This window comes from Lepidochelys kempii, chromosome 20 (genome assembly GCF_965140265.1).
Source record: "Lepidochelys kempii isolate rLepKem1 chromosome 20, rLepKem1.hap2, whole genome shotgun sequence".
Lineage (NCBI taxonomy): Eukaryota > Metazoa > Chordata > Testudines > Cheloniidae > Lepidochelys > Lepidochelys kempii.
In genome coordinates, this window is record NC_133275.1 from 23,849,961 (window position 1) to 23,869,756 (window position 19,796).

The window sequence follows — 19,796 nt, forward strand, 5'->3', positions numbered from 1 at the left end:
AATTGTAAACTCTCTGGAGCAGGGACCACCTTTTTGTTCTGTTTGTACAGTGCCTAGCACAACGGGGTCCTTGCCCACAACTGGGGCTCATAAGTGCTACCCTAGTGTAAATAATAAGGGATACGTCTTTCTCAGAAGGGCATGCCTGTGAGGCACCATGGCCGAGGTGCTCAGTCGTGATTTCTCTTTCAGCAATACCAAGCGGCCATCCGAGCTCACAAAGCAGGGAAAGCTGTGGATTTTGCTGAGCTGCCTGTTCCACCAGGTATTTTCTGATTTTATTTTGCTACCAGAGTAGAACAGTAGAGGACACTCTTCACTCACAGTTTTTTTAAAACTTCCATATGTGTGAATTTCACTCTGGAACAGCAGCTCTGGAGACCTCTCTATTCACAACACATGCAGCATTGGCAGTAACAGGGCACATTTCTACCACTCCATCCCCACCAATGTCTCTCAGCCCTGCCCTGGAAGGACCTTTCCCCTAGGAGCAAGAGGGAATTTCCGTCTCCTTTCTGTGGTCATTGGCATTTCTTCTGAGACGCCCCCCCTTGTTCCCTGCAGTTCTGTTCTCTAGCACGGTTCACTCAGTGGGCTTGAATGGAATTAACACACGAGTAGCTAGATGTGGTATCTTCCTAACTCTTTGGGGTGCTCGGGTATGCAGCTGCTCTCTATAGTAGTTTGATCTGTTTCGATCCCCTCTTTAGACTTGCCATCTCTTTGGTAGGCTTCCCACCCATCCATGGCATGGAGGCTTCATCAGGAGACCAAAGCATCATGGGAGTCCTGGAAACTGCTATAAAACTAGCCAATCAGGAAGACCGAGAGAATGATGAGGAAGATGACAGTGTGGAGGGGATGAAGAAGGTCCGGTTCTGCTAACCTGTTAGGCACAAGATGGCTCAATTAAAACCGATTCTGAGTTGTATTAACTGCGTATCCGGGGTTGGACCCATTTATACAGAACCCCATTCATTTGTGCTATGAAACTTCTTTCTCTATGGAAACTGGATACAGGTCATTTGCAGGTTTAAAGTAGTATAAAAGGTGGATTCTCTGTAATTTGGTCTTTAAACCATGATTTGAGGACCAGCCACAAGTTAGGGGTCTATTACAGGATTGGGTGGATGACGGTCTGTGGTCTGCAATGTGTGGGAGGTCAGACCAGATGATCATGATGGACCCTTGAAGTCCTATGGGTCTGTGTTTGGATTGAATTTTATAGTGCTGGCTAACATGGGCTTTTTTCATCTCCATTTGTTTCAATTCCCATCTTACCTGAGTCCCAGAGTTCAGACTTATCGTGTTCTGTTGTAAGAAAAATAGCTTCATGTATTTTTCTGATTCTTAATTACAGCCTGGCTCCCGCCCTGAACTGTCAAAGCCAGCCGCCCTGTCCCAGCCCAAGCTGGTTCCACGTGCGTCTTCGGGAGGTACCCCTGCTTCAGCAAATCCAGCTGGGTCTGGTAAATCCACTGCAAAAGCCACCACAAAAGGTACTTTGCTTTCCAGCTCTCAGAAACATTCCCTCTTTATCAAGGCTGATGCTGTAGGAAGCAGTCAGGCTGCGTTCAGTGCCACGCTGGGCTATGTGCTGATCTGTGGTGCTGGTACCAGTCCCTGCTACGGCTCTCTGGCTGGAATGGTTCCCTTGTCTGACTCGGTACCTATGGTGTAGTCAGGAGGCCAGGCCAGGATTTAGGGGGAGCACAGGCTAGGAACCAGAGAGGACTGTAGGATCTGTATTCAGCAGCCTTGCTAAAGAATTGTTTATATATTTGGTACACCCAAGACCTGTCTCCTGTAGGAAGAGGTACTATGGTGTATCTGCCATTTCCAGCACAGATGATGTCAGGGAGTAGGATGTTGTGGCCCCCTGACTGCTGAGCTGTAGGTGATCTAACTCAAACTCATTCCATTGCCCCTTGTTTCTCAGCCCATCCGAAACCATTTCCTTCCCTGCTGTTTCTGTGTCTCAGGTACATGAGACTAGAATCTCTTCCTCTCCTCCTTTCTATTGCCATCTTAGTTGTCAGTTAGCCAAGTGTTACCTTTTCCCTGCTAAGTCAGTCCCTCCCCTTCCTCTAATCTCTGTTGCCTTTCTCTGAACATCTTCTAGTTTCACTATATTTTATTGATAGTGAGGCTGCCAAGCAACAAACACTGTTTTAGGTTCGATTGCACCAGAGTCATCTGACATCTGTCCTGAGCAAATGGTGGTCTTAAGTCAGTGATGTCTCGTTTGTGAGAGAGGTCCCCAAGACGACACTAATGACACACGCCTCATGTACCCAGTTTGAAATGTCAGACTGGGTCCCACGAGGTGATGGGCCCGGTATTTTGAATACACCAACATTCCCAGCTTCCCTTTCCAGCTTGGACTACCCATAGCATGAGGTCCTGACAGCCACCCCCGACGTGACTATCCTCTCTCTCCTCCTCCCGGCAGCCCAACAGCAGCTGGCTTTCCTGGAGGGCCGGAAGAAACAACTGATGCAGGCGGCACTTGGAGCCAAACAGAAGAATGACATTGAGGGAGCGAAGCTGTTCCTGCGTCAGGCCAAGGGCCTTGACCCCATGATCGAGGCGTCCCAGGGTGGGCTTCCTGTCGACATAACCAAAGTAAGGAGGTCCCTGCGGTGCATTTAATTTGAGACCAATCCACGGCATGAGAACTACTGGTTTCTGACCACTCAGTTGTTAACGATTCCTGGCCTTTTCAAAAGCCCAGAAGTCCTGGGTAATTCTATTCTGCCTCTTTTGATTCAAAATGTGTTTACTATGGCATCTTTCACTCCCTCTCCTACCATGTTGTGCACCATTGCGGTGTGCTAGTTAGACAGCTGACACTTCCCACCCCAGAAGTGGCTGCATTTTAGTGCGGGGCATTGTGATCCTCACGGACCACGTGTGTCACTGTTAAAGTTTGTAAAGATCATTGGGGATCCTGCATAACAAAAAGATAAATGGTTATATTGCTACTTATACTGTAATAATGATCTGTCTCTAAAACTAGCCACTGTATGAATATTCATAGCTATGTGTTTTGCCTGAATTCAGGAGTATGGAATGCACAAGCTCCTGAACTTAAATGTAACTGGATCTGTGTTCTCTACTGAACACTTGAATACCCCGCCCCCTGCACTTGCTTTTGGAGTGCTGATGTCTCTGCCTGTACCAGAAGACATGTCTAATGGGGGTGAGGTTAGGGGGTGAGCATTCAAGTCTCCTGGACTCTATTCCAAGCTCTGAGAGGGGAGTTGGGTCTAGTGCTTAGAGCAGGAGAGTGGAAGTCAGTACTCCTGGGTTTTGGTTCTGATACTGACCCATTGTGGGACTTTGGAAATGGAGATGCAAAGAGGAAGTGACTTGTCCAGTTTGCAAAGTGGGGATAATCTCTACCTTCTAGGGGGCTGTGAGGCTTGGTGAGATAATGAAAAAGGGTTTTGAGTGCCTCGGTGGAAGATATGGTCCAACATGGGCCATTCCTTACTCCAGGCCTAACTTTTGCAGATGCGTTGGTGTAGGTGAAAATCTCTTCTCTTGAAACCACAGGTCACTGTCGTGCCTCACTTCCATTTCAGGTGCCCCAAGCCCCAGTGAACAAGGAGGATTTCGTGCTCGTGCAGCGTCGTGGGGTCAGCATCTCCCCAGAGGCAGCCAGCCAGTACATGGAGTTGATGAAGCTGATGAGGCAGCAGCACGAGGTAGACGATCCAAGGGGGGATCAGCTAGGAAGAGAGGGTTGGGTTGGGTTTTCAGAGGCTTAGAATCTACGGGGAAGCTCTTCAGAACAGCAGTGACAGGGGAGTGGATTCCTCGGGGACTGGAGTTTTCATGCCTAGGCTTAAATGAAGTTTCTTGCCCTTCTTCCTCCAGGAGGAGATTCTGCCAGCTGTGATCCTGGGAGTGTTAGGATCACACCAGCTGCTGCGGCTTGTTAAGTCAAACTTGCTCTGCCTCTTCTGGAGTCATCCCTCTGCAAAGGATTGTGGGATTTCGGTGGGCATAGCAAGAAAACACAGGTGTCTGTTGGTTCCCAGATTGAGAGCCGCTGATCCAAGGCATTAGGCAGGGGGCCGAGGGAGACTCCAGTTTCGTTAAGCAGACTTGTATTGCGGTAGTGTGTGTTGGCAGGAATGCCATCCTGATGAGTGTACTGGTTGGATTGTAAAGGCCTGTATGAGGAAGAAAGGATAACTTGGGAGACAAGACTCAGGGGGTTCTATTTCCAGATCCACCATTGACTCGTAGAGCGACCTTCCCTTTTCCGTCTCAGTGGCTCCATCTGTAATTGTGAATGAGAATACCTCTTTCACAGGAGGCTGTGTCAGTGTGTGTTGGTGACATGCTGCAGATCCTTGGATGGATAGAAGGCACTAGAGGGGGGCAGATGGTGGTAACTTTCTCGTGTGTTTTTGTCCCAGATGTGTTTGAATTACTCCAAGCAGTTCACTCACCTAGGAAATATCGCTGAAACAACCAAGTAAGTATGTCAGCAGGAGTGATTCTATCCCCTTTTCCCTCAGGCTCCTTTCCTTGTGTTGTTTGTACACACCATGAGGCTGCTGCAGAATTATCCAGGGTGTCCGTCCCCGTTGCTTCCGTCAGGGAAGTGATGCATTTCCTTTCTGAAATGTGGTTGTGTTGTGTGGCTGCCAATTTCTGTCATGTTGGGGGCTCTGCTGGATGTTCTGCCTTTCAGATGAGATGCTAAGCAGAGGTCCTGACTGCTCATGGGTTAACGATCCTATGGCATTTTTCCCAACACCCGTGTCCTGGCTAAATTCCAGCATAGGTAATTCCATACTGCCTGCCTAAAATTCCTGGCACACTGGACACCTCACTGTGCAGTGTTGTTTAATAGCACACACTTTTCTACTCCAGAGGTGGCTGCATTTCAGTGGTGGCCGAAATACTTAAAAGCATTGCAACTTCTGAAGCATTTGGATGAAGGGTGCTATATTAAATATAGAGAGTGTTTGTAGTGATCATATTAAACTAGTAACCCAGTGTCTCCAGTTTCTCTCTCCATCCTAGAAGGTGCTTTTACTAAATTTAGCAGTCTATCTTCCACTCCCCACCCTGAGTCAAAGCTAAGATTAAGATTGCCTTGGCCCAAATGGGTCCAGTTTGCTCCACATCTGTTAGACATAAGCTCATGGTTTGAATTTGTGAGATAGGAACTGACTCAATGGGTCAGGCACACAGAGATGCCTTCAGCAAGGACAGTGGCCAACAATACCAGATATTTATGCAATGTGCACAATATATGTTACAAAATAAAGCAATTGGGGTGTTGTTTAGTATCACTCATGCGAAGTTTTGAGGCTACAGTTCAGAGTTTAATAAACAGAAGGGGAGAGAAGTTGAGGGTGCGTCCACGCTGCAGTCCTGAGGTGTGGTTGCAGCTCTACAGGCATACCCAGGTGACCTTCGAGTACAACCCCACCCGGGACCCTGGGTGCGTACGCTGACAATGAGCCCGTGTAACCACCTGCACTGCTGTGGCTAAACTGCTATTGTTGTTCTAGCTAGGCCTACAGGAGCTGCAGTCCCCGCTTCTGATTGTAGTGGTATTCACTACAAAGCCACAGACAAGAGGGTGAATGGGATAGGCCATCTCCTGCAATCTGTAGTGAGATGGAGAGTGGACAATGCAGGAATGCTCTTCCAGACGGCAGGAGCTGCAGGCGTGAAGGTTCTTGTACTGGTCTGAGAGCAGAGCCCAGAATAACAAAAGAATCTCCATAAGAGTAAACTCCTGGCTCATTTTAGCCCTTCCCTCTGCAGGTTTGAGAAGATGGCAGAGGATTGCAAGAAGAACATGGAAATCTTAAAGCAAGCCCACGCCAAAGGCTTCCCATTGCCCAAGTACCACTATGAGCAGAGGACCTTCAGTGTGGTCAAGTAAGTTAATTTGCTGCCAGTTGGTTCCTGCTTCTTTCATTCCAGCCGTGCTATCCCTCATTGCAGGGTGGGAGAAGGTAACCAAGACCTCGCCAATGCTGACATGTTTGGCCCTCCACTGGGCTTCCCGTGGCCTCACTTTTGGGGGAGCTCTTCTATTACTGGTGTGTGCATGTTGACCACTGCCTCCCAATCGGTCTGGGGCCCTCCCTCCCACTCTATTCTCAGGAACTGAATAACTGATTTGAGTTCTTTCATGCTATGGTGTGTGGGTCAGGTAGAGATGGGGGCCCACAGCAGGTGGAGTGGATAGGACTGTTGTATGTTTCATCCATGGCTAACCCTATATGCCGTCTTGTTGCCATACTTGATAGTCCGTTAAACACAATATTTGTTAAAACTGAGATCTATACAGCCCACTCTGTGCCTCAGTTTCCCCATCAGCAAAATGGAGATAATACATTGCAATTCTTGGATGGAAGGTGGTGTACGTGCAGTGTTTGAACATTTGTATGGCAGATATATTTTTACTGGTATAGTTGAGACATAGCTGTGTTGGTCTGCTCTATGCAAGAGCAGGAAGTGTCGACCTACAGCACCTGCAGAGGGCACTGCAGAGCATACCAACTCCACATCCCCAAGTCACTACTTGGCTGGAGGAGGTAGGAATTATTTCATGTTTAACCTTCTTTCTGCCTTATTCTTGAAGGATCTTTCCTGAGCTGAACAGCAACGATATGGTTCTAACTATAGTGAAAGGGATCAACCTCCCAGCTCCTCCAGGTAAAACAGCAATCAACTCTTATTAGCAAAGGAGTGGGATGATGGGGATGTGTCTTATTACCGCTATGAGGAATAACCATAAACAGAGGGGCTGAGTGGAGGTTTTGCTCTGCAGTGGGAATAATCTGTTCTGCTAATGCCGTGACCGATTGGAGCAGTGAAGAGCCCCAGGCACTGTGACTGCTGTCGAGTGGGGTATCAGCCAAAGGTGGTGGCCTAGGTGCAGTGGAAGCATGGAGCTTTGTCTGACGATGATGTGGGTGGGGTGGGCTGTTGCTATGGTGTCTGCTCGAGCTCTTGGACTACCACACACACAGCCCATTTTCAGCTGCTTTTTAATTACCTTTTGTTAAAATACCCCAGAGGCTGTTGGTCAGAGCACCAGCAATAATCACTGGTGCTTTTCCCTGCTCTTCTCGTATGGGGTCCCCTTGTGGACTAGTAGGTGCATCAATAATTGTGTGTCTGAAACACAGTTATGCAGAGCTGTCCCAATAAAGAGAAGAACCCCATGGGGGCTGGGACTCAGATGATTAGAACATGGGACTAAAAGTCAGGAAAAATGAGTTCTGTCCCAGACTCTGCCACTGATTGTGTGACCTTGGGCAAGTTGTTTAGCCTCCGTGCCTCAGTTTCCCCATGTGTAAAATAGGGATAATACCACCTAGCTCTTGGGGAAGAGGACTGAGAGACTTAATTTATTAATTGTTTGCAGTGTTGTTGTAGCTGTGTGTGTTCCAGGATATCAGACAGACAAGGTGGGTGAGGTAATACCGTTTATTGGACTAATTTCTGTTGGTGAAAGACACAAGCTTTCGAGCTTGGACATCACTCTTGTTTGTGTCGCTCAAAAGCTTGTTTCTTTCACCAGCTGAAGTTGGTCTAATAAAAGATATTACCTCACCCACTTTGTCTCTTTAATTTATTAATGTTTGGCATCGACTTTGAGATCCTGGAATGAAAATTGCTATGGAAATGCAAAGTTACAATTTATGAGGAACTTAAGTACCGTAGAAGATTTGCTGTCTCCATATTTTCAGCCTCAGTTGGAAATAACCCTGTCCTGCAGCAACTCTGTCTATTCGTCTAGGTACTTACCTAGTACCTAGGTACTTGTCTAGGTACTATGCCATCACCCTAATATCTGAGTGTCTTACAGATGTTGTTGATTATCACAATGCCCCTTGGAGGTAGATCGGTATTTCTACCCCTGTTTTACAGAGGGAGAACAGAGGCACCCAGAGGTTATGTGACTTGTGCGAGGTCACACGGGAAGTCTGGCAGAGCCACACACTGAAGCCATTTCTCCTGAGGCCCAGTCCTTAATCTGAGCCAACGCTCTTCAGCAGGATTAACTTTTAGTGAAATGTATCCAGTCGTTAGCAGAGGAGGAACAAAGTGGGATATGGGGCGATAGGAGGGTATCAGACAAAAATAACACCAAAATATGATCAAATAGCAATAGCTGGGCATGAGGTGGATGGTGGTAACTGTGAATGTGTGGGAAGAAATGAGCAGAACGTGAGACTGCACAGATCTAGGATGGATTATAGACTCTCTCTCTGAGTGAAAGCATTTGAGCTGGTTGGCAAATGGTTTTTTTCCCCCAACAGAAAATTTATTTTTTCTCGGAAAATTTGAAAACTGCAAAATTTCTACTTGGAAATGCTGCTGCAGTACCTTATGGGAGTTGTAGTTTGGGTACCTTGTGCTCCCATTCTCCTACTCACTGGGTTCCCTGGTTCACATGCATCTGCCATGATGCACCCACTCCCCAGTTGGAGAGGGGAATCCCTGGCTGTGGTGCATCGTGGAAGATGTAGTCCAGCCAGGGAGCTCAGCTAAAGTCGAGGAGAATGGGGATGTGAGACAGCGGAACTACAGCTCCCATGAGGTGGTGTGGCAGATTATCCAAATAGAAATACTTTGGTTTGGGGGCATTTGGGATTTTTGCGGAAAAGCCAAAACTTTCTGTGGAAATTGGGCACTTCTTGTGAAAAATATTGTTGAATCGAAAACTCACTTTTCCATCACAGAAGAGTTTTGACAATTTTCAGCCAGTCCTAGAAAAAGGATTTGTCTCCCGTGTAGGCCAGAACCTTCTGTCTTAAACAACCATTTCAACTATCCCCGATGTCTCCAGTACAGATTAATCTGCCCTTTAGTTAAAAAGCTCTCTCCTCTAGTTAGGTAGCTTCAGGGGGGATTGCTTGCTCCCAGTAATCCTAGCAGAGTCCTTGGATTTGTATATCATGTGTTGCATATTAGGTCGTCGTCTTTAAGCTATAAACTGGGTGGGGTTTTTTTGTATTTTAAGGCGTGACTCCCAATGACCTGGATGCCTTTGTGCGCTTCGAGTTTCCCCACCCCAACGCGGTGAGTTATGATTGCTGCTCGGCGACATTCCCAGGCTTCAGTTGGGAAGGCTCAGTTCTCACGCCCCCTTGTTTTTGTCTTGTGTTGTAGGAGGAAGCTCAAAAAGATAAGACCAACGTGATCAAAAACACAGATTCGCCCGGTAGGTTCCCGTCTGGAGTTATGGATGCGTGTGCGTGTGTTTGTGTTGGGAGGAGGGTTCCCTTGTTAGCCTTTCATTTCTGAAGACTAGAGCTCTGGCCTTCAGGTGATCTGCATGTGGAATGAGCCCAGGTGACAGAACACCCCACATGTAATCGAGTAGTCTTTGTTCAAGAGAGTTGCAGAGCAGAAATGGAAATGGTTCTGCAATGAAGCACTTAGATACTGCAGGGATCCTGGATAAACAGCTTTGAAGGTGCACGTCAGTCTTCTATCTGGAGACTTGGGACTGGGAAAGCAGAGGGGGGCAGGTCAGGATTGAGGGACAGTCGCTAAATAGTGTGCAAGGAGCTCATGGGCTGGAATAGTGGGGAGCCAGCAGGCTGGGATTGAGAGGCATCAGCAGAGCTGTGTGTGTGGGGAGCCCAGGACTGGTATATTAGGGTGGGGTGGGTGGTTGGTAAAGGGACAAGATTTCACTGTGGGGGCAGAGCTGTGTAGGCAAGGACCGCTCAGTGTATGCCCCCTCGGTGCCTCTCTGGATCTGTTTTTATTCCCTCTCCTGTAAGCATCACAATTTCCACTTGCCTGACTTGGAAACTTGTTCTGTGAAATAAGCTCTGCTTGAGGTTGGAAGACCGAGAGGCTGTAATCTCCAGTGACATGTCAGCTGGTGCCTCAAGGCCTTTCTTCCCAAGATTTTGAGAAGCGATGGCTGCAGTGGCTAAAGCAGGGGACTAGGAACCAGGAGTCTGGGTTCTGTTCCCAGCTCTGCTGCTGATTCTGTGATACCTTGGGGGCAGATTACTTCACCACACTGTTTCCTTTTCTCCAGCTATAAAATGGAGCAGGTGGAGGGGGTTATATTGAGGCATAACTAACTGCAAAGCGCACTGAGATCCCAAGGCGAAAATCATTGCAGCTGTGCAGTGTTTCCTACTAATCCTATTCCTGGCTCCTGTCTTGCCCAGGGATGCAGTTGACGGCTCTTCCCTTGGTGTGTAATCCTCATGCTAATACTATGATTTGCTGCTGTTCCCTTGGCAGAATTCAAAGAGCAGTTCAAGCTGTATATTAATCGGGGCCACCGAGGGCTCAAGAGAGTCTTTCAGACCAAAGGCCTCAAGTTTGAGGTTGTCCACAAAGGGTGAGTGAGATGCGAGGCTGGGAGCACTGGAGGGCAGGTTTAAATGTCATCCGCAGAAGCTAGAGGGAACCTTCCCTATGACATTCTTGATATATCCTGGGGCGGAAAACTCATGAATACTGGGGGCAGGCAGAAGGTCCATGGCAGCATTCAAAGGTGAAATAAACAAAGGCTGTGGGGCATCACTGCTTATTAACAGCTTCGCTGCTGCCGACGGTCGGTCTTCTGCTGAAATCAACACCTGCAGTACTGTGAGATGGACCAAGCGTGCACATCTCTGTGTACCTGGAGTGCTGGTCGTCAGGTTACTGTTACACTGCGTAGCAAAGGAATAGTGCCTACTCACTGTCCTGCTGGTAAGTGCTCTGTGCTGCCAGGCAGAGAGCTGGGCTCATTCCCTGCCTGTGTCCCGCCCCTGTGTTGGGAGCACCGCAGAGGTAGCCTGCCTGGGGAGGAGAACAGTTTGTCACATAGGGTATGTCTAGGCTGCAAGAGCAGGTGTGTAGGCATACCCACCAGGGCCCCGGGTGCGTACTCGAGTGATTAGCCGAGGCTGAAGCCTGTGCCACCATGTTTTCACTGGCGCTGTTATCCGTGCTGGCTAAATTAAAGCCAGCACTTGGGTATGCCTGTGTGCGCGACAGTCCCACCCGCCCTCACGCTGTAGCATACCCATAACAGCGCCACTCACTAGGCCATGTCAGCAGCAGCAGTGAATGTGTGGCCCTGCTTAGCTGGAAGGATAGTGGTCACGGTGGGGGAGAGGGATTGCTGGATTGCCTGGGCTCTGACAAGGGAGGAGGGGAGACGACTTGTGAGTGGAGGGTTGTGAGAGTCTAGGAAACATCTAGTTGCTTGTAGAGAGAGGCTGCATGGAGATTGACACTGGTGCAGGGGAAACAGTCCTGGAGACAGCGGCGTGGGACTGAGCTGAACGGAGCAGCAGCTGCCGGAGGAGGGATATATTAGCCCACTGGTGCAGCACCTCCAGAGCACAGCTGGCCCTTAGGGGGCACAGAGCCGGGACCTTCCCCCAAAAGCTGAAACCCGCCCATCGACGTGTTAGATCTGGGGGAGTGCTGCTGGGATCGTTCACCGTGGGAACGGGGGTCAGAGTGGCAGGGTTTTGCCCATTAGTCACTTCTGAGAATTTCAGAGGAAATTTGATTCCCACTTTGGGGACGTTCCAGGGACAAACAGGTCTTTGTGGGAGCTGGGATTGGATGCCTTGGGCTGAGGGATTGATGAGGACTTCAATTTAATGTTGTCATATCCTTTTCTCCCTGCTCTTTCCCCCCCCCCCCATCTCCCAGGGGGCTGTTCAAGACAGACCGCGTGGTGGGGACAGCACAACTGAAACTGGAGGCGCTGGAGACTACGTGTGAGCTTCGGGAGATTGTTGAGGTAGGAAATGGTGGAGGGTTCCCCTCCTCCCTTTAAGCAGCTGCCTATAAATCCTACCCCCTTACCCTTCAGAGTCTCAGTCCCAGAGCTTCCTCCAGGCCAGAGGAGCTGAGATTAGAAAGGAGCAAACAGCAGAGTAGGGGCAGGGGCTGGATGTTATTACCAGCTGCTTGAACTCTCTAGTCAATGTCGGGCTGGTTCTGTTACTGTGGCCCCCAACCATTTCCAGCTGCAGTCAACACCTCTCTGAAATACTTCCCTGCTGTACAGTGGGCACGGCTGTAGGAGCAAAGGCAGACACTGCGTCTGGATGGGTTTTTTTAATGGGCTGGATAATTGACCAGTAATAAAGATAATTCTGCTAAAATGAGGATAATCCAATCTCATGCTTCACAGCTGGAGGCCGCAGGGTCAGGAAGGAATTCCAGTCCCCTTTGCTGTGAAGTATTTCACTGTCAGCCCGGGTGCCAATTATGGGCTTGAGCCTGTCTCTGAAGACTGTTGGAGAGAGGATACTGGGCTAGATGAACCCCAGTGGTCTGCTCCAGGGAGGCAGAATGCTAGACTAGATATGTCCTGAGATGGGATATTGGACTAGCGACCCCATTGTTTCATTTTGCTTTGGCCTCCTCTTGATTTTTCACTGTTTCCCCCTCACCCACTTCTCTGCTCCATTCTTTCCATGCCTAGCTACTGGATGGCCGCCGGCCCACAGGGGGGAAGTTGGAGGTGATTGTGCGTCTAAGGGAGCCTCTAAGTTCTCAGCAGCTGGAGACAGCAACAGAGAAATGGCTGGTTATTGACCCTCAGACCATGCCAGCGGTAAGGGCAGCTGTCTTGATGGAGCTCTGGGTTCCCTGTGACCCAGGCAGGATGATGCTAGGACTGACTGGGAAAGCCTCCTAATGCTAAGTGCCCTGCAAGAGAGTCAGATCCGGCTCTGCAGAGACTTTGCCTTAGCCCCAGGCCACTGGAGTTGGGCCGCCAGTCAGAGGAGCCAGCGTCCCTCAGGGTGTTGGCGTGAGAGAGGGAATGTAAGATGGTCCCAAACAGAGCGGTCACATCTCCTCCCCCTCGCCTGCAAAGCTTCATCACGCGCCGGGGTCCGAAGAGCTGGGACTTGACCGAAAAGAAAAATTGCCCAAGGAGCAGCATGCAGCCGGTCTGCCTGGGGTCACCCATGTGAGCTGTGGTGTTGCCCCCGGGGATTTTGCTCAAAAAGGCCCTTTTCCCTTCTAATAGAGATGCAGCACAGTCCAGTGTGCAGGGCTCTGTACTGGGGAGATTCTGTTCCCAGCTATGCCACTGACGTGTGTGAGGCTGGACACTGGACAAGTCATTTCCCAAGCCATTAAGTGGGGTAATGATCCTGTCCTGGCCTCTTGTAAAGCACCTGGAGATCCGGGGATGAAAAGGCATTGCAGTGCTGTGGCTTATTTTGTAAGCTTCTGCTTCTTCTTTCAGGTTACTCTCCCCAAACCCAAACCAACAATCGGTCCAGTAAGGGACGTGGGCAACAGGTACGTCCCACTCACGTTGGCTTGGCTTAGTTGTGCTGCTTGAGGTTTTTTCTGTGCTCTAAGGAAACTGAGGATTTGTCTGCTTAAAGATCCTTTCCCTCCCCCATTCTTTCGGGGGCGGGGGGGGGATTCCTGCTGGATGTTTTGCATTCCTGCTGAGCTTTTGCTTCTGTAGCTTTGGACGATGAGACATGTGGGCATAAGCAAACTACCCTCCGCTGGCAGTGCTGATATTGTAGACTGTAAACTCCAGGGTAATAATACAATAATAAATAATTCTTTGCCCTTCTCTAGGACCTTCTGTCCACTCACAGAATCGCCCTGCACTTCACAATGTCTTCTCTGGGATGTAGGTCAGAATTATCCCCATTGTACAGGTGGGAAAACTAAGGCTCAGAAAGGGGAAAGTGAGTGGTTATGGAACAAACTGGTGCCAGAGTAGGGAACAGAACCCAGATTATTTGCCTCTCACTCGTGTGATTTAGTCACTAATTATCCCTTCCCTGTATGGTGCTCTGACAAGCTGCATTATTGCACAGTATGGTAGCTGCTCACAGTAACACCCTATACCAGTTATTAGAGTTATTTTGTAACTGGGGTGGGGGAAGGGGGAATGCTTTTATTAGAGCAGGGAACTGAGCTCATTCCCGGCTCTGCCACTGACTCACTGCGTGACCCCGGGCAAGTCACTTTGCTGCCCCATGCCTCAGTTTCCCAGTTGTAAAGTGGGAAGAATGCTTGCCTTCATCGAGCGCTCTGAGATCTATGGATGAGCAGTGGTGCAGAAGTGCAAAGCTGTGCTCATCTGCGACTGATTTCCCATTTGCTCCAGTGGAGAAAGCAACTCTCTCCATCCTGCTGGACAGACCCAACTTCCTGGGTGGGGGTGAGGAAAGATCAGTAAAACAGCAGCACCCACAGAGAGACTTGCCACCGTAGCCAGGACAGCAAACGGAGAAAATTTGTGTAGCTGTCTAATGTATGGGATTGCGGCCACCCTGCCCTTCCCATATTCATGTGCGGAAAGGGGGATCCTGGCTAGATCCTGGATACATGGGGAGGGGATCCTGACAGTGCTGGCTGAGAAGCGCTCTGAGATGGCAGTGTGCTGTGCTTAGATACCTTAGGCTGTATGTCCAGCGAGTCCTATCAGGTTCCCTGAATGGGATGAGTGAGACTGTGCAGGCCCTGCTGAGATCAGGGCGCAGCCTCTGTCTGACAGTCGCTGTTTATGGTCTCTTGTCTCTGTCTTTAATTTCCTTTCAGAACGTCCATCTGCTCAGTGCTGTAGCAAGGCCGGCTCTGGACCCTCTTCCTCCTCTTGGGCCCTGGAAGTTCTTACGTGGAACACCTTTCGCTTCTGCTGGCCCTGGAAGAGTGATAGCTTAGAGTGACTAGCGCATTTAGGGCCCCTGGTATTCCAGGAACCTCCTGCTTCAGTCTAATCCAGGGATACTCTCCCTTTTGCTGGTGTCCTACAGACCCTGCTCCCCGCTTCATCCTCCTGCCACCTCTCCCCAGTGGCAGAGGTGAGCTATGCATCTCCTGAGAGGGCAGAGAAAAGGTATGAGGTGACGTGATGTGTGCAGAACAGCATGGAGGTCTCGAACAACTCCTCCGGGAGCTAGGGGTAGAGATGGGGGAGGGGGGCAGGCAATGGGTTTTCTCAGCACCAGGCTGGAGGCAGGGAGAAGGGGAAGGCTCAGAGGCGACAGAGAGAAGTGGTGAAGAACAGAGGCTTGAGGAGGAGGAAGGCCAAGCAGAGAGTCAGGAGAAGGAGCAAGAAATCAGGTAGGACTCAGAGCTGGAGAGAATAAAATGAAAAGGAGCTGGGTGGGGGACAAGCAGGGGCTAGCGAATACAGTGTAGACACAGAAAGAGTCACAGCACTGGGGAGAGGTGGCAGGAGGATGAAGTCGGGAGCAGTGTGCTTCCCAGTGATGTGTCCCAGGCTTTGGATCTGGACTGGGGAGAGCAAGTGGACTGTGGGGGTGGGGGGCGGGGGGGGGGGGGGGGAGGGACAGCAGTTCCCTACCTCCCTTCCCTGCCTGGATCCCTGATTTCCCATGACAGAGGTCCCAGCTCTGAAAGTATCTCTCAGCCGGAGTGCAGCAGGTGATGTCCTGAAAGGAAATGGCAAGGATGGGACGTGTATGTGTGTGAGAGTGAAGAGCTCATGTCTGTGCAGCTGTAAAAATGTTTCAATGAGACAAACTAATCCATCCCCAGCAAAAGGTTTGCCTTAGTTTGTACCAGAGAGGAGACAGCGATACTGTTAACTATGAGGGGAAACTGAGGCACAGTAGAGGGCAAGTGACTTGCTCAAGGCCATGCAATGAGTTAGTGACACAGCTGGGAATAGATCCCAGGAGTCCTAACTCCCAGTCCCATGCTCTAATCTCCCCACCACTAACTGGCTTCTGAGAGCCTAGCATCTTTATGCAGTGGGATTTGTGTGGCGGCAGGGATCACTTTTCTGCTTTGCCTTCACTCCAGGACCCTCCACCTCCTCAGGGGTTGTCAGAGTTGGGGGCCCTTCCTTTAACCTGATGAATGTTCCCTCTGTGCATTTGGACTGACCCACTTGGTCCAGGCGTGCAGGCCATGACAGAGGGATGCAGACTCTCTCCGGGGGCCTGCAGCCCATCAGTCACTGTGCTGCGTGGCAAGGCTGGGAAGTGAGAGGTAGCTAGAGCTTGACAAGTGGGGGTCTGATGGGAACACCACACTGGGCTCCTGTGTTTCCAGGATGTTTTACAAGCGTCGGTAGACCACAGTGCACTGACATGCACCAGGTCTGAGTTAACACTCCCACCAGTCTCCTAACCTGTTGACTCAAAAGGCTTTTATGTTCACATGTGGTGGGTGGCTTCTCTAAAGGCTGTGTTGTTTTCCGGTCTTCACGTGGACTAGTGACTGGAGCAAGGGACTGGGCCTCTGGACTCCTAGGCTGTAGTCACAGCTTTGGAATGGGAGTGGAGTCTAGTGGTTTGAGCTGGGGGGCTGGGGTTGGGAGAGTCAGGATTCCTGAGTTGTAATCCTGGCTGTGGTGGTGGACAATTCACTTCCCCTCTCTACGCCTGAGCTCTCGTCGCTCTGTCTGACACAACGTGACTGAACTTGACCCACCCCTCCCTGTTCCTTTGTGTCCCTCTTTCCTTTCAACACCATATAGAGCACCCAAGTGCCTGTCTGGGGACAGCGCTGTCTCTGCACCCCTCCCACCTTCCCCAACGCGACATCTAGTCCGGCAAAGCCATCGAACTGGGAGCTAGAGCTACTGGCAGATGTCAGGGGAGCTCATTTCTAGGCAGCGGGAGTGGGTTCAGATCACAGGAGCATGCTTGCTATCCCTTCAAGGGGCTGAAGCCTGCTTTGGAGTAGCAGCTCTGGCCTGAAGTCAGGCATTCTGGCAGGGCAGAGCTTCCCCAGGCCATGAGGATCTCGGTAGGGTAAACCCTGGGATCTCTTCTGCACTGGCGTGGTCTCGATTCCTGACCGTCTCTCCTCTCTCTGGAGTCAGAGCATGTCCCCTCTGGGGAAGTCAGAGCGAGGGGAAGTTCTAGCCACTTCCTGGCCCGTAGTCGTGCTCTGTACATACCTCCGGGGGGAATGGAATCCTGCCCCTTTCCTGGGTCTAACCAAGGCTAATGTTTCTCTTCCCTCAGCAAACCCATTCACACTCTACACAGCTTGAACGTCTTAGCCTTTGACAAGGAGAAGCTGGAAAAGAAGGTGAGTGAAACCCGATGCCCTAACCCTGCCCCGATTCTCCCGCAGCATCAGCTCAGCTAGGCCTCAAGTAGAATTCTGTGGGGAAGTGGCGGGGGCTTGTGCAGCTGCTGGGCTTCGCCGCGAGGGGCCTGGGTGACCTGGAGGTTAGTGGCAGAGCTAGAAAAAGAACAGTGGCGACTTGACTCCCAGGTGCCTGCTTTGACAAAACTTGCACTCCCCATTTGGGCGGGGAAGCAGTTCACGCTGCAGGGTTGGGAATGGACTCTGGCCTCGGGGGCGTTGAATCCAAGAGCCTGGCTGAGGCCCGTCCCTATTTAGGATATTACCCTGCTGGTGGCCTGGTCCGAAAGCGAATGGAAAGATTCCCTTTGACTGCAGTGGGCTCTGGATCAGGCCCCAGCACGTTAATTCTGTGGGGCTGCCTCAGCTGGGAAGGCATTTCCCTCTCGGGTTCACCTTCCCCCTGGAGCACCAATTCACACCACAGCCCGCCCTGACTGTGCTAGGATTTTAAAATGTGTTGGCTCTGTCTCTCCCTTGCGCAAGCATGGTCTTTGGGGCAGGTCCCTTCAGGCAGCGTCCAGCTGCTGTCTCTGCTGGGCAGGTCCTCACCAGCCCTGCTCCCGGTGCGGGTTCCCAATGAACTGGAATGTGAAATGATCTTGAGTTCAGGAACCCACCCCGCCCAGTGGCCGCCGAGGGGAACCAGCCGTTTACGACTTGCAGGTCCCATGCTTGGTGGGCTTCAGTGGCTCTTGCCGCACAATCACAAAGGTGCCAGGTTATGGGAGACGTGGCCGCAGGTCATGTCCCCTTCTAGGGGCAATGAAAAAAGGGCTAGAGAATGCCCTGCCACTGGATGCATCCACCACTGACCTGCGCCGGGCTCACTGGGTCCTGGCTGCTTTTCCAGAGCTTGCCCCTCCCAGCCCGTGCTCTCTGCTACCGGCGCTGATTCCCGCCTGCAGCTTGCGATGGTTTGATGTATGTCAGGGCTTTGTGGGCTCCCCTGTGTTTGCCTGGGAAGCGAACATGCCTTCTGGCTTTGCTGGCAGGTGTTGGCGTACAGACAGGCTCAAAGACCGCTTCCCAGCGACCTAGTGGGACAGTACCAGGACATCACACAGCGGAGCCAGTGGCTGAAATCCCAGCTGCAGCACGGGGGCCCTGCGTTCAGGAAAGGTAAGTGCAGCCCGGCAATCGGAGCTCGTTTTGGGGGGTGCTGCCCATTGCAGTGCTTGTGAGACGTGTAAATCCTATAATCCCGGCTTCTGCCCCAGGACGGGTACAGCCTGACTTGCAAGCCTCCACCCTGAGCTGTGGGTGAGTCGGCCGTTCCGTCGTGGCCTCGCCCTCTGAAAGGGACTTGGGGCAAGGGACACGCGTCCCACTAGGACTTGGACAGAGACCAGTGATTTGTCATGTCTGTGGTAATTCCTAAGCCACGTTCCTACGGCACCTTAAGGACCCCCCTGCTCTTTTTAGCCGTAATGCCTATGCCTGACTGGGCCTGTTGAATCTCACTCGCTCACCCCGTAGGCACAGGGGTCGTGCCAAGAGCAGAGACTCCCAAACCACAGAGCGCTGGCTAGTCACATGTGCTGGGGCTGCCTTGCTTTAACTGAGGGATTGCACTAAGAGCAACTGAACAGAAGGGCTTTCCTAACGCTGCATGACACTGAGCAACCGCCACAGCGAGCGTTCTGCAGCTGGGGAGGGAAGGGGTCTTGAAGAGAATCGATATTCAGCTGCATTCCCCACCCCAGAAAGGTTTGAAGACCCCCGTCCTGCCTGTAGAGGCTTGACTGAATCGAACCTTCCTCCCCCTAGAGTACCTGACGCAGCTGGAGAGGTTCCTGCAGTTCTACACCGAGTCTGCACGGCGTCTCGGGAACGAGGGCAATCGGGTGAGGAAACCGCTTACCATTCTCTTCTCCCTGACAGAAAGCTGGGGCAGAAGCCAAACGTTGGTTCTGTGATTGTGTGTGGTGGGACAGGGCTGGCGTCTTGGCATGAGCCCTTTCCACTCGTGACAAATAACACGGGGCGACTGGAATCTGTGGGACTGGTGTCTAACTTCACGTGCTCACTACTGCCCAGTGGTTCTGTGGGGGCGTAGGTAGAAGCCTGGCGAGATTCTTGTGCCAGGCCCATCGCTCACTGCTGCCAAGGTACCTGCTTTAAAGCAGCAGAGCTGTCAAACTTGGCATGGTCCCTGCAGCAGCTTCCCCCCGCCCCAGGGGAGTTAGACTTCCTGATGCTTGTTGTGTTGGTTAACAGGACGCTGCCAAGGAAGCCCTGTACAAGCGGAATCTGGTGGAGAGCGAGGTAAGCGTCCCCGAGCAGCTGAGCAGGGTCAAAGTGCATTTGGCCAGGAGTCCTTGGTTTATCCTAAGAGCAGGGTCAGTTTCCCACATCTCAGCCCTGGACCCCCACTGGCAGCTGGAGGGGAGCTCAGTCTCCATGGCCCATTCCCCCCTCGGCCTCTCTGCCTGGGCTGCCATGGAGGGGGCTGACCAGCGACGGAGCCGTTCATTAGATTTATGGTGGCACCGACGCAGTCGATTTTCCCAATCCTTCAGGCTTGGAAACACCAAAGCTGTCCGGCAGTCCCAGGATCTTGGGGGTCCCAAGTGCAAGCCGTAGCTCCCTCATGCCGACCTGCTGTGGTTTCTGTAGCCCCGGCCCAGGAGTTAAGTGCTGCTTGACCCTGCCCCGCCCTGCCCCACCTGGCCCCAGGGGCTGCCACTCAAATACCCACACGTGTCTTTCTCTTC

General features: G+C 51.3%; 1 protein-coding gene across 5 annotated transcripts in view; it reads left to right on the forward strand.

Moving 5' to 3' along the window:
* The window catches only part of CC2D1A (coiled-coil and C2 domain containing 1A), a 35,393-nt gene that overhangs the window by 12,179 nt on the left and 3,418 nt on the right, over window positions 1-19,796 (forward strand). For 3 of the 5 annotated variants that reach the window (XM_073318949.1, XM_073318950.1, XM_073318952.1), the window contains 19 exons: window positions 193-265; window positions 731-870; window positions 1,361-1,499; window positions 2,453-2,625; window positions 3,588-3,710; window positions 4,431-4,489; window positions 5,797-5,913; window positions 6,623-6,696; window positions 9,014-9,072; window positions 9,163-9,214; window positions 10,261-10,360; window positions 11,674-11,764; window positions 12,455-12,586; window positions 13,229-13,284; window positions 16,953-17,019; window positions 18,075-18,201; window positions 18,850-18,926; window positions 19,300-19,347; window positions 19,602-19,793. In XM_073318949.1, the coding sequence (XP_073175050.1) occupies window positions 193-265; window positions 731-870; window positions 1,361-1,499; window positions 2,453-2,625; window positions 3,588-3,710; window positions 4,431-4,489; window positions 5,797-5,913; window positions 6,623-6,696; window positions 9,014-9,072; window positions 9,163-9,214; window positions 10,261-10,360; window positions 11,674-11,764; window positions 12,455-12,586; window positions 13,229-13,284; window positions 16,953-17,019; window positions 18,075-18,201; window positions 18,850-18,926; window positions 19,300-19,347; window positions 19,602-19,727 (1,833 nt within the window). In that variant the 3' untranslated portion in view covers window positions 19,728-19,793. Of the gene's footprint in view, window positions 1-192; window positions 266-730; window positions 871-1,360; window positions 1,500-2,452; window positions 2,626-3,587; window positions 3,711-4,430; window positions 4,490-5,796; window positions 5,914-6,622; window positions 6,697-9,013; window positions 9,073-9,162; window positions 9,215-10,260; window positions 10,361-11,673; window positions 11,765-12,454; window positions 12,587-13,228; window positions 13,285-14,550; window positions 14,780-16,952; window positions 17,020-18,074; window positions 18,202-18,849; window positions 18,927-19,299; window positions 19,348-19,601; window positions 19,794-19,796 lie in introns of those variants that run through there. The other 2 variants (XM_073318951.1, XM_073318953.1) reach the window with 2 other exon arrangements.